This window comes from Brassica napus, chromosome C4, assembly GCF_020379485.1.
Source record: "Brassica napus cultivar Da-Ae chromosome C4, Da-Ae, whole genome shotgun sequence".
NCBI lineage: Eukaryota > Viridiplantae > Streptophyta > Magnoliopsida > Brassicales > Brassicaceae > Brassica > Brassica napus.
Window position 1 is genome coordinate 58333570 of NC_063447.1, and position 23614 is coordinate 58357183.

The window sequence follows — 23614 nt, forward strand, 5'->3', positions numbered from 1 at the left end:
CTAGATTTTTGTTGATATAAATGACAACTATTCAAGATGTTTGATAGCATGACGGTAGGAAAGGGTCAATTCAATAGAAAATTTATACGATCCTCTTTGCTCCGTGGATCAACTGAACTGATTCCACATGATAGCTCAGGCTTCATGATCAAAGTGAGTAGAAAAACCCATAGTTTTGGTAATAACCGACGATGAACATATCACCTATTTTTATTTTTATTGTATTTGAAAACATTCTGGTATGATTGTAGTTGACCTGGTCCATGTATGGCTCTTAGCCACATGAAATATCGATTTTCGGAAAATATCATTTATCGTGATAATGTGTTACTGATAAATATATATCTACTGTGAAAATGAATATACCATGGATAGTTAGAAGTACAAGTGAGTTCAAACCTAATTTTAACTAAACTTCTAATAGTTTTACTATCTTTGATATTTGTTTCTATGCTAATAATTAAATTTAATTTTCCTTGTTAAGATTTGTTTTCAAAATTTATAAGAATTTCGTGTTTGTAAAACAAAAAAAATCATTTATGTAAAATATTTACCTTTTAATACATAGATTTTATCTATAATATTTTATATACATTATGAATATAGACTATAACTATCAGTAAAAAAATGTAAAATAAATATAGTTTTTATACTCACTTTAATATCTAGAAGTCTATGGACGACTGGAGTCTGGATGTATGCTATTTTATATTAATATTTATATAATCATTTTAAGTGGTGTTTAAAAGAAGAACGTGCGAAGAGGGGAACTCAAAATTTATAATCCGAGTACTGAAGGACTTTACAATTTTCAACGTCTGTAGTATCTATGTTTGATATTTCTTTTTGGCCAAGTCGCTCGAAGAAGACTCGGTCGTCGTTTTATTATTCCTTTCCTTTTGTTTTCTAAAGCTTGCCTTAAGCCCTAAGCCCCCAGCTGAATATATAACCACATAAACCAACAATCCAACATACATTTTACACATTGATTACCAAACAAACACACAAATTTTAATATTTCCCTTCTTTTGCTTTCAAGATCGTTATTTTGTGAATCATTCTCGATTTACACAAACGCAGTAATGAGTGAGAAAACATTGGTCTCTAAATCTAGAAGACTAGACAACATATTAGATCGTAAAGAGGATCAAGGGATGATTCAACATATTAAATCTAAGCTTCACAGTGGCGTTAATATTCACACGACACGCGCTCGAGGGGGCAGTCTACTTGAGGAGGCCATTGAAAAGCTTGAGAGGTTCAAAGTACGTACGGTTAACATCTTGGTGGGAGGAGAAGCTGATGAAGAGAAGAAATAAAAGAAATGAAGACCGTTAAAAAAGAAAATTGAATTCATTCATTAATTTCTAATGAATAAGACCTTTACCTGTCAATAGCTCTTCATTTCTCTTGTCGAGCTCTTAAAGTGTATGCAAATTTTCTTTTATCTTCAAGCCTATATATGGGCCTGTAAGGGTTCACGAATCTTGGGGCTACGTGGTTGTTATAGTTTCAAAAAGCACATATTGATGATTTGTATGCATCAATTTTTTTTCTCAACAAAAAAGAGATACATCATACGGAATTACAAACCAAGAACAGTCAGAGAATTTAGAAAGTAGAAGCTTTGATAAAAAAGGAATCCAAAGTACAATGATTTTGAATATTGATTCATTAGTAAAAAACATTTCAGATAACAGACTGAACTAAAAAATGAAAAATAAAAAAAATGAAAATCAATACATGCCTAATAAGAACCACCATCCGTGAAGCAGTGAATGAATCATGTGAAAAGATGGTTAGCTGATTTCCCTTCCATGTGTGAAGAAATTATTGATGTCTATGCTAGATAGAGTTTCTCTATCCAGACCTAGAAGTTTAGCCCTTGGGATTAATTGAATCTCCTTCACTTAACGAGTTGCCGGTTTGGAGATGGATTATCGAGTCTTGGATTTTAAAAAAAAATGTTAATTTATTCAAATCCAAAAATCATTTTGTAAAAAGAGTGAGAATTTGCTACCAAGAGTTTTCAGAGAATATAAATTGCTTGGATTGAAATACTATAGATGATCTTGTGGTCTTCATCGTGAGTCAAACCAAACTTGGAGAGCACTTTCGTAGGTACATTCCCGGCTTGTTCCTTTTGCTGAGGCAATCCTTCTCTCACTTGGTTGTCAATGACTCAATGGTGTTGACGCGAGGAGTCTTGAATTTATTTATTTCCATAAGTAATAAATCACTGCTAGGAGGATTAGCTTGCATAGTCAAGTCAATTGAGTTTTTTTACATGGAATGGGAGAGCGAACCCAACCCACAATATTCTAAAATTCCAAAGGAGGAGATATAATGAAATGTGTTACAAAAGGATTCCAAACCAATGTAGGAACACATATTTTGGATTGCTGAACCAAACTGATTTCAACCAAGGAACCTGAAAAGGATAAGGATGAAGTAATTGCCAAGTGTTTGTGTTTACGGTTGAGAACAAGCCTGGAGGATTTTCAAGTGAATTTCTCCAAAAAAACTATATCCTATCATCAATTTCTTCCACACAAATCAAAGTGTTCTAATTGTGTCAAGTGTTAAGTTATATAAGCTATTTGTCTGGAAACATAGCGTATGTTGTTTTGACTCTTTTATCTACAAATTCGGATGGATTGTGTAGTTAACTTTAGCTTCTCTAAACTTTGAGAAAAGGATTATACTAGTATGCAAAAATAAATGAAATTCTAATATTTTAAAAATATTATCGATTACTTTTTGAAATCAAATTTTCTTCGTTTGCATTCCGCGTTTATAAATTCCAACTTATAGGTTTGTCAACTAATAAATTCTTTTAAAAAACTACAAAAATGTTTTATCAATGTTGAATGGACCATATAACTGATCAGAATAAAGCTAAGTATATCTCTGTCTCAAATAGACTTTTATACAATATAAGTCATAGAATAAAAAATCAGCAAGGTTATGATTAGATTAAGATTAATAATCAGCTTGTGTGTCGTTATCCTCACCAAACCTATTTAGCACCTTTTTCAGTCTTCTAACTAGCTATGCATCCTCAGGTAATTAAACCAAAAAAAGAATTGTTGCAAATATTTTCTGTACCCGGTTGCTAGAGTTATATATACACATGAACATGAAAAAAGTGCATATTGTGAGTTACTTTTTCAGAATAAGTCACTTTATGTAAAAATTATTAATAAATTTTCCATTAAACTTTCTAAGCAGAAACTAAAACTACATCGAAATTGAAATTACCTCTTATACGAGATATAAGGTTTAGTCAGAAAGGCTTTGATGGTTCGAGATTCATCTCAGGGAAAAGTGTGTGTGTGTGTGGGGGGGGGGGGGGGGGGGGGGGGGGGGGGTGGGGTTTCCACCTGACTATAAGGAGAGAGTCGTCCCGATCATCCTATTGGCTTTAAGAAAGAGGATGGGTTTTATAGTCAACGCAACTTCGTCATTTTCATGACAATAGCTGGTCAATATATGTTACAACAAGAATTATTCCATGGCACTGAAGAGTGAAGGCTGTTTTTTTTTTTTTTTTTTTCATAAACAAAAAATCTAGAAATTGTATAGGTCACGGTTCAAAACTGTTTCATGCTGCTGTGAAATTAGCTATAGAGTAAAAGGGATATATATAATGATATAATCTAATAACAAACACTAGTTACATCACCTATTATTACCAACCCCTATGAAAACTTTGTCCATCGGTAAAATAAAGCAACTGAGTATCAGTCAAGTCATTGACTGTGATTACATTTGCAAGTACATCAAACTAGATTGTAGACAATAGTTTAAAGGAAAAAGAAAAACTTTAATACAGTACGACCTTTTCTTACGGTCTTAACGGGGCCTAACCATGCATGCAATGCATCACTAGACACCATCTCTTTATTTCATACATATATATATAATTATATAATATATAAAAACACACAAAATCACATAGTTATTTATCGTAATGATTAGTTTATTTTGTTATCAAGGAAAATTCCACAAGTAATCGTCTCCTCCGGTGTAACCATCAGCGTCGGAAGCAGCATCAAAGATAGATTGACGAGGAGGGCTGAGAAGCATTCCTTCAGCCATATTCATGAGCACATTAGGCATGTCGAATATCAAATCCTCGTCCATGTATCCATTTGTATTCACGTTACTCCGTTCCACACTGCTCGAAGCGTTGGTGTTATTGGTCCTTACAATCGCATCCCTAGCAGCACCAAAAGCAGCGGCCGCGGAAGCGGCTGCGGCTTGGATGTCTCCTGGAGACATGGAAGCTGGGACAGGGAGAGATGAAGCTGAGTTTGGAAAGTTGAGCTCCGTTTGAGTTCCTTTGAGAGCTAGAGCTGCCACATCATAGGCTATTGCCGCCATCTCCGGGGTGGAGAATGTTCCTAACCAGATACGGTTAGGCTTTCTCGGCTCACGGATCTCAGACACCCATTTGTCTGAGTTCCTACGTTGCCTCACTCCCTTGTACAAAGGGTGGCGGCCACCATTTTCTTTGGAGGTTCCTGGCATATTGACAATGAGAACTAGGGTTTTGAAGATTGAAGAGTGGTGTGTTTGATGAATGATAGGAAGGGGTTGATGCCATTTTATGGAGGTGGGGGGCAGTTAAGTTAGTTGAAGAGTGAAGTAGTGAGGAGTGAAGAAAAGAGAGTGAAGAAAGTGCAAACCAGTTAGGGATGAAGAGACTAGGGTTTGGGAGGGATTGATAACAGCTCGGAGGTGATGAAGTCAAAGCTGTAAAGACATATTTTAATTGCTTCACTGGTTGTAAAATCGCGTTATTTGGGTGGCGGCCAAATAAGTCGCCGATGTATATATGTTTCTATCTAAAGTGGTCGCTTTCTTCATCTCAGTTTCATGAATATATATGTTTTGTCATGATCTTGACATCACTTAATTAGATATTGGGCTACTTGTACTTTTGCTTAAAATAAACTGAGGTAAATTAATAACGCTTCAATGTGTTAGCTTGGTTATAAAAAAATTTGCATAATAGTTTTATGTAATTTACATGGGTTAATTCTACTGAACAAAATCATGTAGTTAACACTTCAACTTGTTTTATCGAACTTTTGGGGGGTGAAACAAAGAGTAAATCATGTTTCCAAGCACATTGTTGTGTAAGAGTAATTTTTGTTTAGTTTGTGTGATTTACTTGAGGTTAAACTATATCTTTATAGCCATCAACGTATCCACATATTTTGCTATATCTACTCCGTGCTGTAGTATAGTTACGACTTCTTCAGTTAAAATCATAATCAGACTTTAATGTATACATGTATTGCTTACTTTGGTGGTTAATGGTTCTTTCATCATGGAAATGAATATAGGGTTGACTTGATGAGTGATATATATATAATAATCACAATATCTAAAAGTGTTTAAGAAATGCTAAGAACGACTTAGTGTGTGCCTGTGTGATCGCTGTTTAGGTCAATTTCTTTGAGGCTTTGTCACTCCACTAAACATTACAATATTGTAATAGATTTTCTAGATTTTTCTTATTGAAGCATGTCAAATCGATAAGGGTAAGAAATCCACATCACGTGTCGGTATAGCGTGGAATGTTTGTCCGCATCAACCATATATATTATTAAACTGTTCTCTATCATGTACTGAACGTTGGTGTGTGCGGGTTGACACTTGATCTACAAGGCTGCTGCCAAATATCTATGTGACATTTTTTACATCTGAGTTGAGAGGTTGAACACCAATGATTTCGATGATATTTTACAAAAGGAAAATCAAACATGTATAGTGTTGTAGTAATTAAAGCAATTTAACAACTATGTCTTATTTAAAAAGTCGCCCGAGTAAATTTTCCTGACAATTTGGATACATATGTCAACCAAGCTACCTAACTCGAAATAGTCCAATCTGATTCATACATACTAGTATAACACGCTCAATTGTCTGTAGATAAAAGTGAGTTGAGATGTATGAACATCGGTCGGTCAGATAATCTAAAAAAATAAAGTTTTAATTTAGATTAGATTTGGAGAAAATTATATCTGTAATGAACTGTCTTGTAATAATTTCCATGCATATGATATATTCACTACTCTTAAAAGCTAGAGTGTGTTTATCAAAGCAGTCGGTAAATCCTTTCTACATAATAAAAAATAATGGCAATATAAAAGGATTCCAACCTATAAGTTTGCAAGTAGCTCAAAAACTATTCAACTGATACAAACAGAGGTGATAAACATACATTAAGATGATGACGCAACTTTTCATATACAATCGTGTTTTGTCCTGAAGTTACAACATAGTTCTGAAGACTTAATCTAGCAGATCTTGCTAAACTATCATCTTTTACATTTGCATTTCTAAATACCTTCAAACAATTTTAGTATATTTTTTTTTAGCAAAAAAAAAAATTTAGTCACCAGTTCCTTTGATGAGTTTCAATACATCACAACTTATTCTTTTTTTTTGCTAAATTGTAAATGTCATTATTTCTAATGAAAGTTTTGGTTACAAGATGACTTGCAGCCATAGTCTGCTTTGACAGCCATTTGGTTACTTAGAAGCTGCAAAAAGTTTAAAAAAACTCCTAAGAACCTAAGAACTTAAATTCAAGTTACCAGACATTGGTAGGCTTGAAGTTAAGATATCAACTAGAACAACAAACAACAATATATAACTCCCAGACCTAAGCGCTTCCAGCTCATTCAGAAACCTTCATAAGCAGGAGAAAACTCATAGGGAAGTTCATTCGAACACTCACCGAAGTGGCTCCAAGCAGCTTCAACGGAGGTGGCTGGCTCTCACCCCGGAACACCACTGGAGGAGGACGCCGATAGAACAAACACCCAAAGCTATCTCGACAGGAATCAAAGATCAGATTCGACTCAACACCGCAGAAGACAAGGAAGCACAGGTTACGGTCAAGCGCAGGCGGTCTAAACATGCTCCATCCGGCCACGCGACACAAAAGATGCAGTAGAGAATCAAAACTTCAAAAAGCTAACTGTCGGAGCAGAGAAACACGGGAAGTGACGGGCAGAAGGAGCTTCGAAACTCCTTAAAGCAGGCGACTCAACTAGGAAGCAGGAAAGCTCCACCTTAACGCAAGCGACGCCGTAACATAGGGTTGTCCTCAAAACCCAAGCGAACAGCATCAAGAGCAAGAGGAAGGAACCAACGCTTACTGTGAAAACCGCCATGGTTGTTGTCTGTTGAACTAAATACAGAGGTCCTCGGTGGCTCACCTCGAAACCACCTGTCACTCTAGATAGAGAGGAGAAGCTCTACAACAAACCTTGGAGTAGGCCGATAGAAGAAAACCGATTGGAGAGAGACGACGAGGCTAGAACGGTGACGGCAGCGACACATCAGGAATTCCGGCGGGTCTCGGATCCCAGATCTGACCCAGATCCGAGCGCAATCGGTGACTAGCAGCAGACCCAAGGCCCCAAAGATAATCCATACTCGTCTCAACTCGCCAGAACTCCAGAAAAAATCAAAGACATCTTTGATTCCCGACGATTTAACGAATCCAGAGACACCGTGCAAGGAGGAAAGACAGAGGAGGAGCAGCAAAGGGTTGAGGCATGGAAAGATGGACTCGTTGGGAGATTTGTGAGCCCTCTCACGACGCAAATCGGCGCCGGAGAGGCTAGGTGAAACCAGAGATTCGAGCTCGAGGAGCTAGAGATTCAAAAGATCACAACTTATTCTTTTCCTGTCCATCTTGTATTTTCTCTAAATTTTGATATAATGCATTGTAGTTTAAGAGATCAATAAAACAAGTACAATGATGAGAATGGGTTTGAATTATAATCAAAAGGAAATATTATTACTTATTTCTTTGTTGTTCAAAAGATCTATTTATTAGTATGTTGATGCCAAAGCATGGCAGGTAGCCTGTAGTAGCAAACCTTGACATGTCAGCTACTTGTAATTACATTATGGGCTCCAAAGTTATAAGCCCATCAAGTTTTTATGCTTAGTTTCACAAGCTTGAAATTTTATGAAATGTCTATAGCTTTTTTGCGATAAACAAATACAATTCTTAGAAGAAAGAAACTGAAGAAATGCTTTCAAATACAAGATATTCTTTTTATAAAAGGTCTCACTAGAAACAAGACACCTCTGAGCAAGGTTTATCAAGCGCATTTCATTTTACCACTCTTGCAAACAAACACACAAACAAATAAAACTGAAAAGAGTGACAGAAATAAAAGAAAACACTAACACAAACGGACCCTTACTCTTTAGTACTTGTAGGCCTTAACCTGAAGGCTCATTGTAAGTACCAAGTGTAGCCTCAGAGTTAGCCTTGCACCTAACCAACAACGCATCTTGCGCCCTCTGCACATTCTCCTCCTTCCCTCCCCAAGTCTTAAGCGCGCTCTGCTGCAACGCCCTTCCAAAGCAAAACGACAGAGACCAAGGCTTCTTTGTCTTCAGCTGGTTCATCGCATTCAGGTTTCTTGTCGCCTCTTCCTCGCTCTGCCCTCCCGACATGAACAGTATGGCTGGAACAGCTGCTGGCACGGTCCTCAGAAGGGCACGGACAGTGTACTCCGCGACGACCTCTGGTGCAACTTTAGCGCTCTCCGATCCTGGAGTCACCATGTTTGGTTTCAGAAGCGTTCCTTCAAGCATCACATGGTGATCACTCAGGGCTTTGTAGCAAGCTGCAAGGAAACGCTCTGTCACCTCTGCACACTTGTGGATATCATGAGACCCATCAACAGAAACATCAGGCTCCACAATGGGTACAAGACCGTTCTCTTGACAAATCGCCGCGTATCTAGCCAGTCCATAAGCGTTCTCGTGAATGGCTAACTCTGATGGCTCGTTCGGGCCAATCTTAAGGAGTGCATGCCACTTAGCAAAACGAGCACCCGCCTCGTAGTACTTCTTGCAACGTTCGCCAAGACCATCAAGACCCTGTGTGATGGTCTCACTGTTGGTTCCAGCTAGCTCAACGGCACGGCCCTTGTCAACCTTAATACCAGGCAAGACTCCACCTTCCTTCAAAATGTCCACAAAAGACGTCCCTGTATCACAAATAATATTTGGACCCATAATATTTTATATATATATAATATTATATATATATATATATATATTTTTAGTCAATAATTTTTTAAATTTTTTATAAAAACTCTTGATTAAAGAACCATAGTTTTATAATATAGAAAAAATATCTAAAATAATTACATATAAAATAGAACCTAAAGTAATTGTAAAATAAACGTATTAACCTATAAAAAATATTTTATGTCTTGAAGTATAATAATCTTTTAACTAAAAACATTTTTTTTACTTTAACTTCATTATTCGTTATAATGTTTTATTTATGTCTAAATCATAATAATGTGAAACTCACCTAATACCTTGTTATTATATTTGTAACGTAATTTTCAATTTTTATTTGTTTTATACATACATACCACTTTATATCTAATTATATAAATGATAAGCTTTCTCTCAAAACAAAAATATAAATGTTCTTTAAAAAAATAAGGAGGTCTATGCAAATGTTTCACATTAATCTGTCCAGGCGTGAAGTACCATTAGAGCTTTTCTGGTAGAGAGTTTCTTCAACGAGGATGACACCACTGATGCAAGGAAGAGCACCAGGAGTGGTGAAGAGAAGCTCGCGGAGAGCACGTCTGTTAGAATCAACGTTCTCGACGTTTACGCTAGAGAAACGCTTTCCAATGGTATCGGTTGATTCATCAGCAGCGAGGATACCCTTTCCAGGTGTACCAATGTAGGCAGCGTTGGCGATAAGCTCATCTGCGAGTTTCAAAATAAATAAATAAACAATATAAGATAAAAATGCTCAATCAAAACAAGATTCGAAAACTCATATCGGACAAGTAACTAGAGCCGTTGACTTTTATGAACCCAACCTAGCAGAGTTTTAGTTTATGTCCAAAGCTTATATGATGTATGTAAGGGAGTCTTCTAACCATATAATAACAATATTTTTGATATAGTATAATTAAGAAATTAAATTTAAAATTGTAAAAAATGTAACAACCAGTGGAATAGAAACAAATATCCAAAAATTCTCATAAATTTTCTTTTAGAATTTGTTTTTGAGAGTCTCGTCTCAATTTCTCTTAATATATTTTATTTCATTTTTATTATTTCACTTTAAAAATCGTAAGCCTAAAATCTTTAATTAAATCCAAATCACAAGTTGAACTTACAGAATTAGAAAAATTCCAGATTGGAAAATGGATGAATTATACATATATTTTTAATTAATTTAAAACTAAAAAGATATACATATTAATCATTTGTTGTTTTATAATGTAAGATAATATTAAAAATTATGCTTCAAAATGTAAGAGTTTTGATACTTTTTTAAATAACTTTAACTATTTTTTTTAAATGATCTACCAATAATATTTACTGCATTATTTATACTTCCTTAACTCACTTTAAATTTATATTATTAATATTTTTAAAAAATAGGTAATAGTTCAATTAGACATGTAGGTTATATTAGTACTGGTTTTTCATGTGGAACCATGGAAGAAATTCAATCACTATTAGTTGGTATCTTTATTTATACATTAATGACTATGGTTGCATTAACCATAGTTTTAGCATTACATCGAACCAGTGACAAATATAAGGGGATTTGGGAGTTTTACCCCAAACCCAAAGGAATCCTATTTCGGCTATTACGTTATCCAACACTATGTTCATACGCAGGGATATCCCTGTTAGACGGTTTACTTCTTAGGATTTTTTTTTTTGTCATCACTTCTTATGTCTAACCAAAACATCATACAATATGATACAAATGTTATAGTATATGATTTGTCTCGTTATACTATAGGTCAGCTTTGTCCACTGATAGTCTTTTAATTTGGAAGCTAAACGTCTATACATTAATCATATAATTTCGGAAACTGAAACTGATATTTTATCTCTCTATGCTAAACAAGAGTGAACGAACGAAAGCATAAACTGTTTTAAGGCAAGCGAAGGATGGAAACTTAAACGCATCGTCCGCACTGATAAATGCATTGCAAAGAGAAAGAAAGAGAGAGGAGATTGCTTACCGGCGTATTTGGTGGTGAAGGAAGCCATGGTTTGTTGAAGCAAATTGGTTGAAGAGGAAAGTGAGTGATAGTGTAGTATTTTATAGTAGAATGCATGCAATCATGCGAGGGATAGGGGAAGGTTCGAGAAAAGGTGGACACTCCCATTAAAGCTTGCTAGTTAATTAATCAACAACAATATTTATAATCTCTTTTTCCACACGTTATTATTTCAAAAGTTTCTTATTAAAAGAAAAAACACCTGAACGTCACGAAGTTTAAAATCACATCTTGGACTTGCATTTCTCTCAGTGTTGATAATATTTGAGAAAATGGCATCATTCATGTGTCATCAAAGACGTCACGAAAACTAATCGAGTCTATTTTTTTCTTCTAAAGAAACATTTGGATGGATACTCCTATTAAAGCATACTAGTTAATTAATCAACAACAATAATAAAAATCTTTTTTTCCACATTATTATAGTTATGTACAAAAATATGGCTCATTAATGTTTCAATACCAAGATATATATTTTGAGTTTTGAAGAAAATGAATTATGTAGATTGATAATGAAAATATTTATACAAAATTCTCAACATGATGTAAGTAGAACCATCTATTCACAAGATGGTTCCAAGTGGTGTAGCTAGACATGATATATATTGTGGTTAGTAATGTTGAAAAAAATTCACTGTAATGTTAGCTCTGTTTGTTTTCGCTTTGCTTGTGCATGACATTCTTTAGTGGTGAAAAGGGTAGGTTAACCACCATGCACAATAATTTCAGTCAGAGTCAACTTCTTTACCTTTTCGCACTAAACTTATACAGTTGGCTATTGTAGACATTTTAGATGGAAAATATTCATTTTTACAGGTTTCAGAAAGTAACTCAAGGTTAGGCTCAGGGCTGGTGTCATTATTATACAAAAAGTTCTATATGTAATATGATGATGTAAAGCATAGCAGGTGGTGGTCTGTAGTAGCAAACCTTGACATGTCAGCATAACTTGTAATCGTACTTTGGGCTCCAAAGACGTAAACCCATCAAGTTCGTTGAATCTTTCATAGTTACTTTTTCAAGATTGGTGAATTTAATAACAAGGTCTAGCATATGCAGGCCTGAGCATACAATATATAGAAGAAAGAAACCATAGAAATGCTTTCAATCCAAAACATTCACTTCATAAAAGGTTTCAAGAGAAACAAGACACCTCAGAAAAAAAGGTTTATCAAAGGATCTTTCATTTTACCACTCTTTTAAACAAAACACAAATACACAAAACACTGAAAAGGTAACACAAACACAAACGATGATATGAAAAACTACAGATCCTTAGACTCATCCTTTAGTACTTGTAGTCCTTAACGTGAAGGCTCTCCGCTGCACCTTCACCAAGCTGAGCATCACCTTTGTAAACACCAAGCGTAGCCTCAGAGTTAGCCTTGCACCTCACCAAAAACGCCTCTTGCGCCTTCTTCACATTCTCCTCTTTCCCTCCCCAAGTCTTCAACGTGCTCTGCTGCAACGCCCTCCCAAACGAAAACGACAGCGACCAAGGCTTCTTCGTCTTCATCTGGTTCATCGCATTCAAGTTCCTCGTCGCCTCTTCCTCGCTCTGCCCTCCCGACAAGAACACCACAGCCGGAACAGCCGCAGGCACCGTCCTCTGCAGCGCACGGACAGTATACTCCGCCACCACCTCCGGCGCAACTTTACCACTCTCTGACCCTGGAGTCACCATGTTCGGTTTCAGAAGCGTTCCTTCGAGCATCACACCGTGATCGCTCAGAGCCTTGTAGCAAGCTGCTAAGACACGCTCCGTCACCTCCGCGCACTTCTGAATATCGTGAGAACCGTCAACGAGAATCTCAGGCTCCACGATGGGGACAAGACCGTTCTCCTGACAGATGGCAGCGTATCTAGCGAGCCCGTAAGCGTTCTCGCGGATGGCTAGCTCTGATGGCTCGTTGGGGCCGATCTTGAGCACCGCACGCCACTTGGCGAAACGAGCACCGGCCTCGTAGTACTTCTTGCAACGCTCGCCGAGACCGTCGAGACCTTGTGTGGTGGTCTCACCGTTGGTTCCGGGTAGAGAAACGGTGCCCTTGTCGACTTTGATGCCAGGTAAGACTCCTCCTTCCTTCAGAATATCCACAAAAGGGGTCCCTGTGGAATAAAAAACAAAAACTCAATAAGCAACTTTTAGTATAGACAGCGCAAAAAAAAAAAAAAACTTTTGGTATTTAAAATTTTTATTAATCAATCAAATGAGTAAACTCTAGAACCAGACCAAATAATCTAAAAAAACTACTCCCTCTGATGTTTTGACCCATTGCACACAGGTTAAGAAATTTATTTTTCTCCAAAAAATAACTTTACAAATATAATTTAAAACTCATTCAACCAATTAAAAAAATAACTGCAAAATCTAATTGATTATCAAAAATTTAAAATAATATAAGTACATCAAAACTTCATCTATTTTGAAACAACAAACCTCTTCTAAACCATCAAACTAATATGAAAACTATTATGAAAATGAGGGAGTATTATTAAAACTCCACCTAATTAAGATAACTACTAAATATTAAGCAAGATAATTAAAATATAAATAACAAGACTGGGATGAAGTACTGTTAAAATGAGTAAACTCTTTAAAAATCTTATCAATCAATCAAATGAGTAAACTCTAGAAGAAGCCTATTTATATGAAAACCAAATAATCTAAAAAAACTATTAAAATTCCACCTAATTAAGATAACTACTAAATAATAAACAAGATAATTAAAATATAAATAACAAGACTGGGAGTAAAGTACCTTTGGAGCTTTTTTGGTATAGAGTTTCTTCAAAGAGGATGACGCCACTGAGGCAAGGAAGAGCGCCTGGAGTAGTGAAGAGAAGCTCACGGAGAGCGCGCCTGTTGGACTCGACGTTCTCTACGTTGATGCTAGAGAGACGTTTTCCGATTGTGCCGGTTGATTCGTCTGCTGCGAGGATGCCCTTTCCGGGTGTGCCGATGTAGGCAGCGTTAGCGATCAGCTCATCTGCGAGTGAATAATAATACAAAACAATATAAGTTAGTGAACCGAACCGAACCGAACCGAACCGAACAGAGTTTTAGTTTATGTCCAAAGCTTCACAGTGATGTAAGGTACAGAGTAAACCTCAGATCGTTAAACCCTGTCCTAAAACACAACTCATAACCTGAAGCAGTACTGATCTATCGACTTGAGGTGCGTAAAAAGATAGTTTACCGGCGTATTTGCTGGTGAAAGAAGCCATGGTCTGTTGAAGAAAATTGGATACAGAGTGAGAGAGGTATTGGGAAGAGGAAAGTGTGTGTTTATAGAGATGATGAAGTGGTGGGAAGGTTCGAGAAATGAGGTGACGATCTTTTTTTGGCCTCTTCTTCAAGAAAAACTTTTTCAGCCGTTGGATTGTCGTGATGCCGGTTTTTTTAATTACCGCGGGTAGTTTAACGGTTTTGAGGCGATGGTGCTTTTAGGAACAAGGATAACTTCTACGACATTCTTCTTCTGAAGACGTGACCAGATGCCCAATGGGCCTACTATGCATCCCCGAAAAGAATTAAACTATATCGTTTCTGATGTTTTTTTTTAATATTTTAATATTTCTTTTAGTTCACATCGAATGTTTTACCCTTACATACATATGATATTTTTTAAGGAAACATATGTGCTCCGGATGTGGTGTTTGTTTTTTAGCTACAAACATCTGAGATGAAATGATAAAACAATCTTTAAACAGAAGCTACTCATTGCTAAGGTACACAGATATGGTCATTTGTTGCGATGGATGTTCATGATACTTAACTCGACAAATCTGTTTTCATAAGAAACCCCAAGTTGCCTGCATATTCTTTAGTGACACAAAACATGTGAAGTGCAGTACTGGGAAAAGCCTTTTTGCTCTTTTGTATTTTGTATAAAATGAAAAAAAAAGGGGAGACAAAAGCATACATAAGATTTTGCTTTTAAATACTGCACATCTTTTTTTTTACTCGACTCAAAATTTTGACACTTTTCTACAACACGAGAGCATCATGAGGAATGGATAACAACAAACCTGTTTCCCCTGTGATGCCACCCGCTTCCTCCAGCATAGGTTTCTTGGCCCTTCATATGGAGTCTACTCAATCATTTCCTAGCAGAATGGAACCAAACAAGAAAGGAACACGTAAAGATGGATTCATGCTGGATTGAACAATCGAAGAGAGCCCTAGAGATTCACTATAGTACTAAGTTATACCTGTTTTATTGCATTCCCAATTCCCAAGCTCGGCAAAGAACTCTTGGTCAGACAACCTGCATGGACGATTGGTCCATGGGGTTCACTACTGGATGGCGGAATGGTAAGGTAAGAAGCTCCCTTGAATAGCCATTGAGCCGTTTCTTGACTGAAACAGTCCTCAAACATTTCTCCACATAATATACACGCGCACTGGTTTTCATCAGCAGCTACGGCTGGACCATCCTCACTTTCAGGTTCACTCAGAATTTCATCATATTCAGGTTCTAGCTCTCCCGCTTTCGCTGCTACCCAATCATCAGCCTTTGGAAACCAAACCCTACATTTACTGTTTGTGCCACGTAACTCGAGCTTCTTCTTATCGTGCATCTCCATGTGCCTGTCAAGTTCTTCCTTTTCTTTAAGGCGAACGCCACAGGAGGTGCATAGATGTGGAAGGTCATCAAAGAGACTACTAATCACAGAGGGGTGAAGTTTACGGATCTTATCTGCCCTAAACTTCAATCCTATGAGGTTTTCGGGTTCTGAAACTGCCGTTTCGGCTGGTGCTACCTTCGGAGCAGTAGAAGGACCCTTCTCCACCACAACCAATGACTGTGCATCAGACGGAACCACAGATATAGAAGTGGAGCTATTGGTAGAATGATCAGGACTATGGTCTTGTGATATGAAAGGAGCAGCCGCACATTGTACAAGAGATGGCAGCTCCATCTTGGAAGCAGATATCAAGCCCTTTGAAACTAAGGAGCTCAAGAGGGACGAAATAGGATCTGGGGCTTTACTACTCTCTTTTGATGTCTGTGCTGATGTGACACCGGTAAGAGACACTGGGTCCGAACCAAGCGGTGCAGAGGATCGTTCCAATTTTAAACGAGCTGATATTTTTTTAGCAGCCACTGAATTTGGCGAAGCCTTAGGCTTAGAGGCTGCTGACACGGTTAGTGCCCTTGGGTTAACCTGGGAACTCTCCTCCTTCATTGCACCATTAGTTAAATTATTAGAAAGGATTCCACTCTTCATGACTGCTTCCAGCAAATCACTCATGTTGCGTTGTCCTGTAGCTTCTGAAGCAATAGTAAGTCCTGCTGACTTAGAGTCGAACTTTTTCCCCTGAAATGAATCAGGTAGGTCAATCGCATTTGATTTTTTTAACTGAGGCCGCACAAAGTCATCCCTGAGGACACTTTGAGATTTCGCTGGAAACCGTGAAGCCCTAGGATCACGTTGAGTGAGGGAATGAGTTCTTCTAGAATCTTGCTTGGTCACATTCTGTTTAAAAGTTGAATCACGTAAAGGCGAGTGTCTATCTGACACCTTAGATTGAGGCTGAATACCCTTTCTAGCTGCATTAGAGGTTGAACTCAAGCGGCCATAAACACTTCCATCTTTTTGCTCGCTGGAATATGAGTTTGTCGAAGTCGGATCAAACCTTGGGTCGAGAGCTGATAATCTTGGTCGTTTTAAGAGGTGATTGTCAGATTCCTACAAGATGGGAAAAGATTTAAAAAGTCAAGAAACTAAATAGAAAACTTCATAATTAAAAGTAATGCAAATGACTATCATAGCTAACCAATCTCTCTGATTCCTCTGGTGTGTGAAGCTCATTCTTTGGGTTGACAGTGGCCACATCTGTTTCAGATAACCTTGAGTGCATGTCCCACATAAACTCTTCTTCCTCAGAGTTTTTCCAACTATCATACGGCACACATGTGTTTCTACTAGGACCACTTGATTCCAAATTTTCTAGTCTCGCAGTCGCGTAGTTGGAAATTCTGCTTTTAGTATGTAACACATCCCTTTGGTCAGAAATCAGATCAGGACCCCTGCTCACGGTTTCGTACCACTGTTTCTCACACCCGTCGTCAGTAACCCTTGCATTAACTTTCTTAATCACTGGTCTAGAATTATGCGGTAGTTCAGAAGTATAATCATATTCCCCTGATATTGACTCCATATCTCTCTCGTAGAGGGGTTCACTGAGTGAGTCTCTTTGAGGTCGTCGAATGGTCTGAGTTCAACACACAATCAGTAGACAGAACATAGGTTAAAAACTGTAACCATGCCAAGGAAAACTCATTCTTACATTTACTTTAGCTGGACCTGCCCACGAGCCTCCAGATGCTATGCTTGAAACTCTTTCCAGTCTATCTGAATCCCTTGCCAAATTGGATGCGATCTCGGGGACATCAGTAACCATTCCTTTTGCCTGCACAAAAAAATCAAAAGAAGAATACTCAGGAAACTTTTACAGAAGTTACATATCAGTATATAAACTCGTGTTTACTTCAGGTTTGTCCTCACTGATAATTTTCAGTTGCAGAAAGTTTACGTTGCTTACCCTTCCTGACTGTTGAAGGCGTTGCCTTTCTAGATACTTTGGATTCACATGGATGCTATTTGGTGGGCGCTGAGATTGCAGGTCAGCTCGGCCTGTGCTACTAACAGCAGCTGAGCCATCACTTTTAGCATTAAAACCAAGTTCTTTCTCAATTTGCTGAAGTGTGTTCGGATGAAAGACTCCTTTCCAAGTTCCAAAGAGATGCCGCATATTAGAACGCATAGGAGGGTCAACTTGTCTGTAAGCCTTAACAAATACCTGCACAGAATTAAAAAGAGGAAAATCAAAGATGACGCAGCCAGAAAAAAAGAAAAGAAATTATATAACCATGACTATCAATTTAAAACACCAACCTCAGGAAGCTTGGCAGCAAAGTACTTAATGTAATCCCTTCCAATGTTCTTCACAATGCTGTCCAATAGGTACAATGTTGGCAGCTTCTGATCACTTGGTACCTGCATAATACTCTTCAAATCAGATACCCAGGAAGAAAAGGCCAATTTGATCTCATAGAGAGTAACCAACAAGGAGACCCTAAAGGATAAGAAATACTACTAAAATTTGGATCAAAAAATATGATGACATTCAAACTACTACTAAAATATATTCTGACAAACAAGGAAACTAAAGATGGACACAGAAAGACATTAAAGAACATCAGCGAAAACTACATGGCCAAAAATGGCATCGTTACACTATTAGAAGTCTCAGCTTCTAAGCTAAAGTGACAAAAAAAAGGAGAGAGTAATCCTTGTCTTCCCACGAATTGACTGAACAGGCTCCAATGCTTCTCTGCTATCCAAATACGAATAAACGCTGTCTTCTCTTTCTTGAGAGTATTCGGTAATCAGAAGGCACTAACAGAAAATACAACCTCACAAAAAAAAAACAGAGCTTATAGAGAAGAGCTCTTCCTCAAATAATAAAGTGAGATACAATTGAGCAACCCCAACGTTGTCAAAGAGACTACACACTCCTATAAGATAAGAAAAACTCAGTAAAATGACATGAGGAGCTCATATATGCATTCTCAAAAAGAAATGATTATGGATCAAACTGTTGCACGGGCAAAAGCTCATTTGACATAGTTAACAACATAGTTTCGTGAATACAGATACTTTACAGAAACTAAAAACTTTGATTCACAAGTATTAAAAAAAAAAGCATATATAATTCAGAGAGACACAAGGGTTGCTTTAAAAATTGGATTTTTTTCTCATTAAACCTCGTATACAGATCACAATCACAATCTCAACCACCACCTTCACCTTATTTACCATTAGATTATACAATTCCTCAAAAAAAAAAAGAGATTCAAGAAAAAATGGATCAAAGAGTAAAACAAACTATAACAGTGATCATGATTCACCTCGAGGATGTTGTTGCAAACGGTGGCAACAACGGCCTTAGCAGCATGAAAATTCTCTCCAGCAATTATCGTAAGGTTCGTAATGATCGGCTTCGAGTTGATCGTGAGCTCAGATAAAGCCGACTTATACTGGTTCACAAGCTCGTAATGTGGATGAACCGGTTGCGGCTGATAAGCCTCCCCGTTCGGATCACTCTCCAATTCTCTTCCCCCAGCAGCTCGAAATCTCGAAGACGACGCCGTACCGATCGTTCTCTGCGACGTTAACTGCCGCGCGTTCGAATTCACATCGCTGAGCCTGGGCTTCTTCATCGGCCCTGGATCTCTCGATCTATCGAAAGGTCTACGCGAATTCTCCATCTTAAGGGCTATATCAACACACGAATCGAGAAAAAACAAACTAATCGGCAAAAATCTATTGCGATCACAAGGATCAGAGGGAGGCGGAGCATTACAGCAATCAGTAGCTTCAAATACAAATCAATAGAAAAAGAAAAAAAAAAACTAAAGTGCGATCTATAGAGCTGAGATAGGAACGGTTTGGATTCGGCACAAATGGCAGAGATTGGGACGAACTCCGATCAATTAGGGTTGATGATTGGGGATTTTAAGGAGACGAGATCGGAGCTGGTTTCAGGAATGTTAGGCCCAGTTAGTGGCCCATTAGTGATCTGTCCGGTTGAGTTAGTGGCCCATTAGTGATCTGTCCGGTTGAACCATCTGGTTTAAACCCAAGGTGATGAAAGAAATTCTTACATTGAACCAAATCTTGATCAGCTGAAACCAGAAACCGATAGCAAACAGTGAAAAAACTACTGGTTGGACTGTAGCTTTAAGTTATTTGTTGTCCAGTTTGAGTTGTAAATGTATTTATTGTAGTTGTGTGTGTCGTACTTGTAAAAGGGAAAAAAGTATTTATATTTTAGTTCATATTTTTATACCGTCTAAAAAAATAAATTTGGTAAGTAAAATTTCTACATCTGATTTTCTTTTATTGTATGCAGCTTTAAGAGATTAATATGAAATGTGATTAGTAGTTTTAAAATTATAGACAAAATATTTAAAATGTGAATCACTCTTAGATCCCAACATATCACCTACAAAAAAATTGAAATTGGTTAGTATGTAATATCTACCATTTGAATTGTACTACCAAAATTGAATTTATCGTAACATGAAGCTAGTCATGCTAAAAATCTAATTATAAGAGAGAAAACACTAAAAGTAGGAAATTTTATTTCGCAATTATCAGAATTTTTAACGAGTAAAAATTCAAATTAGATAATCTCAAATATAAAACATTAGAATTTTAGTTTATTTAGTTTGACAATTATTTATTTTTTTTAAAAGCAAATGCAATCATAGACAGATAAATAGAAGATCAAATTCTAGAAAATACGTTTAAAGTTATTAATTGAGATACTCGTGCTTTCTTTTTCATGTTTACAAATTTTTTTTTTGTTTTAGATACTTATCTAAAACTCCAATGTTGGAGGTGTTATTATAGTTGTCTCTTGCGACTCTATTTAATATAAACAAAAGTGCACTAAAAGTCCGCCAAACTATATAAGAAAAAAAATAATTATTTTCTACTAATATCGTGGACAATAGGAAAGATGATTTGGAAAAAATACTAATGTAATCATTAGTTTTCTTGCTATTAATCTTTGCAAAAAAAATTTTTTTTAATGTGAGTCAAGTTTTGTTTCATTTGTAAATAACTAAATCTACCATATATAGGCAAAAGAACAACAATATGGATCAATCTTTTTTTTAATATGATTATAGTATATAGTGTTAGCACATTAACTATTTGAAATAATCAAATAGACATAAGTTAAATTGTTTTCATTTAATTATATATATTTACAGCATTTATTTTATTAGGAATAGATTATTAAAATTTGCATGTAACTATTACTTTTAAAATTTTGAAATGAAAAATAATTTATACTATATAATTTTTATATGGATTTTTGTATATTCATTATTACATTAGTTAAATTTTGGGGTTTTTGCCAAAACTAACCCACAACTTGATTTTAATCCCAAACCTATACCCAAACTTGAATCAAATGCAAAACTAACCTAAAAGCCTAGTGAAATTACAGCTCAGCCCCTTGTGACCAAACAAAAAAACAGAAGCCATTTTTACGAATATAGCCCCAGTAAATCGTCTGAGTCGTCTGAATTGTTGGAAGTCGTCTAGACGACTGAAGTTTCAGTCGTCTGGTACCAGCTTATTTTAAAAATAATTTATAAATCTTGTAAAAAATATTTTGATGCGTGAAAAATAAAAATCAAGTAATTATAAACAGTTTTAAGTGATATAAATTAAGATATGATAAAATTGATTTGTTTTGAAGATAGATGAGTGGAAGTAGTGAATCATGAAATACTTTGGTTTAGGAGTTTGGCAAACATATGTTGTAGTATTGTATGGATTGTTAGGGTTAGATTTTGGAAAACTAAAATGTTTTTTTCAGAAATTAGTTTTCACTTATATGTGTTTATTTCTGTGTATAGTAAACACTTTTCAAGTTTGATTTGGTTTTATGAAGTGTTTAATTAGATAATTAAGTTTAGGGGTTATGTTTAGGGTGTGGACGACTTATATTTCAGTCGTCTGTTGAATAATTTACCCGGACGACGTATATTTCAGTCGTCCAGACGACTTACTTGTAAGTCGTCCAGACGATTTACTTGTAAGTCGTCTGGAAAGTCTTCTATTTTAGTTTCCCACTAAAAATATTTAATTTCCCGCTAAAAATATTAAACTCTTCTGGACGACTTACATGTAAGTCGTCTGTTTTAATTTCTTCACCAGACGACTGAAATGTAAGTCGTCCAGGAAGTCGTCTGAGTCAAAAATATTTAACCTAATTAGATTTTTTGCCTCCCTATATAAAGAAAAATTTACACATTCTCTCTCCTCCTCTCAAATGGCTGCAACAAAAATGTAATGTTCATCATTCTAAAACTCTCCAACCTCTCTCTAATCTCTTTGACTTGAAAACACCAAACTTTATATGAATTTTTCAGTTTTGTCTCATGTATTTCTTACTAATCTATCTCTTTTACAGGTTTTTAATCAAGTGGTACTCATCTTCCACTAATTTAGAGGTAGATCTATTAATTTTAGATATGTATTTTTGTGTGTTCTATAAATGTAGATTTATCTAATCTTCCACTCATTTTTTCTATTTTTAAGTCATTTGAACGTTTTTGGATATGCAGGTTTTTCAGATCTGGATTTGATGTGCAGGTTTTTCAGATCTGGAAGACTTCTGGGACGACTTACGTGTTAGTCGTCTGGAAGTCGTCTGGAAGTCGTCTGGAAGTCGTCTGGAAGTCGTCTGGACTTCTTGGAAGTCGTCTGGACTTCCAGGAAGTCGTCTGGACTTCCAGGAAGTCGTCTGGACTTCCAGGAAGTCGTCTAGACTTCCAGGAAGTCGTCTGGACTTCTAGGAAGTCGTCTGGATTTTTCTGAGCGTTTTGGTAAGTTCTTATGTCTGATTTTTCTTCATTTGGTAACTTCTTGTTGTATAAAGTTCTTACTTTTTTCCCAAACTAAAACTCTCCAAACCCACTTTAATCTCTTTGACTTGAAAACACCAAACTTTATATGAATTTTTCAATTTTGTCTCATGTCTTTGTTACTAATCTATTTTTTTTTGCAGGTTTTTAATTAGATGGTACTCATCTTCCACTAATTTAAAGGTAGATCTATTATTTTTAGATATGTATTTTTGTGTGTTCTATAAAGGTAGATTTATCTAATCTTCCATTCATTTTTTCTGTTTTTAAGCCATTTGAACGTTTTTGAATATGCAGGTTTTTCAGATCTGGATTTAATATGCAGGTTTTTCAGATCTGGAAGACTTTTGGGACGACTTACTTGTTAGTCGTCTGGAAGTCGTCTGGAAGTCGTCTGGACTTCCTAAAAGTCGTCTGGACTTCCTGTAAAGTCATCTGGAAGTCGTCTGGAAGTCGTCTGGACTTCCTGTAAAGTCGTCTGGACTTCCTGTAAAGTCGTCTGGAAGTCGTCTGGACTTCCTGTAAAGTCGTCTGGACTTCCTGTAAAGTCGTCTGGACTTCCTGTAAAGTCGTCTGGAAGTCGTCTGGACTTCCTAAAAGTCGTCTGAACTTCCTGGAAGTCGTCTGGACTTCTTAGAAGTCATCTGGACTTCTTAAAAGTTGTCTGGTCTTGTCTACTCATCTACTCAAGTTGTCTGGTCTTGTCTACTCATCTACTCAAGTTGTGAATTGCATGTATACTCTTTTAGTTGTGAATTTTTTGTAAAATCAGTAATAATATTTTCCAAGATGTATTAAATGTGCTAACAATGTGTTTACACATTTACAAATCAATGAAATAATAGACTTCAGTAGCCTTTTTCTTATCTTTGGATCTCTCATATGCAATAATAAACTCCAATGGCCTTTTTCTCATCATAATAAACAAGAATGTTGGTAAGAGATGGAAACAAACAATAGTAACTAGTCAAAGCATATCATATTTTTTATAAGTTTGCATTGAAAAACTTAGTCAAATTTAGTAAAACTAAGGGAGAGAACATATTTTGTAAA

At 36.4% G+C, this 23614-nt stretch overlaps 4 protein-coding genes and 1 long non-coding RNA gene across 5 annotated transcripts; all 5 read right to left on the reverse strand.

Annotated features, from left to right (window-relative positions):
• Nucleotides 1-944: 944 nt before the first annotated feature.
• LOC106391477 lies at nucleotides 945-3326 on the reverse strand. Its single transcript, XR_001278537.3, has 2 exons — nucleotides 1388-3326; nucleotides 945-1299 (listed from the first exon to the last, which is right to left on the reverse strand). It is a non-coding gene; the product is annotated as an uncharacterized LOC106391477 (long non-coding RNA).
• A 46-nt stretch (nucleotides 3327-3372) lies between these two features.
• LOC125585632 (ethylene-responsive transcription factor ERF024-like) lies at nucleotides 3373-5876 on the reverse strand. The gene has a single exon (XM_048755067.1). It carries the CDS (start codon nucleotides 4531-4533, stop codon nucleotides 3994-3996), a length of 540 nt encoding a protein of 179 aa, XP_048611024.1. The 5' UTR covers nucleotides 4534-5876; the 3' UTR covers nucleotides 3373-3993.
• A 570-nt stretch (nucleotides 5877-6446) lies between these two features.
• On the reverse strand, nucleotides 6447-11091 carry LOC106395718 (fructose-bisphosphate aldolase 6, cytosolic-like). Its single transcript, XM_048756074.1, has 3 exons — nucleotides 11064-11091; nucleotides 9553-9780; nucleotides 6447-9035 (listed from the first exon to the last, which is right to left on the reverse strand). The coding sequence occupies exons 1-3, from the start codon at nucleotides 11089-11091 to the stop codon at nucleotides 8260-8262; spliced, it is 1032 nt and encodes a 343-aa protein (XP_048612031.1). The 3' UTR covers nucleotides 6447-8259.
• Nucleotides 11092-12201: 1110 nt separating this feature from the next.
• On the reverse strand, nucleotides 12202-14554 carry LOC106391482 (fructose-bisphosphate aldolase 6, cytosolic). Its single transcript, XM_013832147.3, has 3 exons — nucleotides 14303-14554; nucleotides 13865-14092; nucleotides 12202-13211 (listed from the first exon to the last, which is right to left on the reverse strand). The coding sequence occupies exons 1-3, from the start codon at nucleotides 14328-14330 to the stop codon at nucleotides 12391-12393; spliced, it is 1077 nt and encodes a 358-aa protein (XP_013687601.2). The 5' UTR covers nucleotides 14331-14554; the 3' UTR covers nucleotides 12202-12390.
• A 317-nt stretch (nucleotides 14555-14871) lies between these two features.
• Nucleotides 14872-19612, reverse strand: LOC106391481 (polyadenylation and cleavage factor homolog 4). The gene is made up of 7 exons (XM_013832145.3): nucleotides 19025-19612; nucleotides 18009-18110; nucleotides 17656-17913; nucleotides 17401-17523; nucleotides 16888-17325; nucleotides 15318-16799; nucleotides 14872-15212 (listed from the first exon to the last, which is right to left on the reverse strand). The coding sequence occupies exons 1-7, from the start codon at nucleotides 19382-19384 to the stop codon at nucleotides 15198-15200; spliced, it is 2778 nt and encodes a 925-aa protein (XP_013687599.2). The 5' UTR covers nucleotides 19385-19612; the 3' UTR covers nucleotides 14872-15197.
• Nucleotides 19613-23614: the final 4002 nt, after the last annotated feature.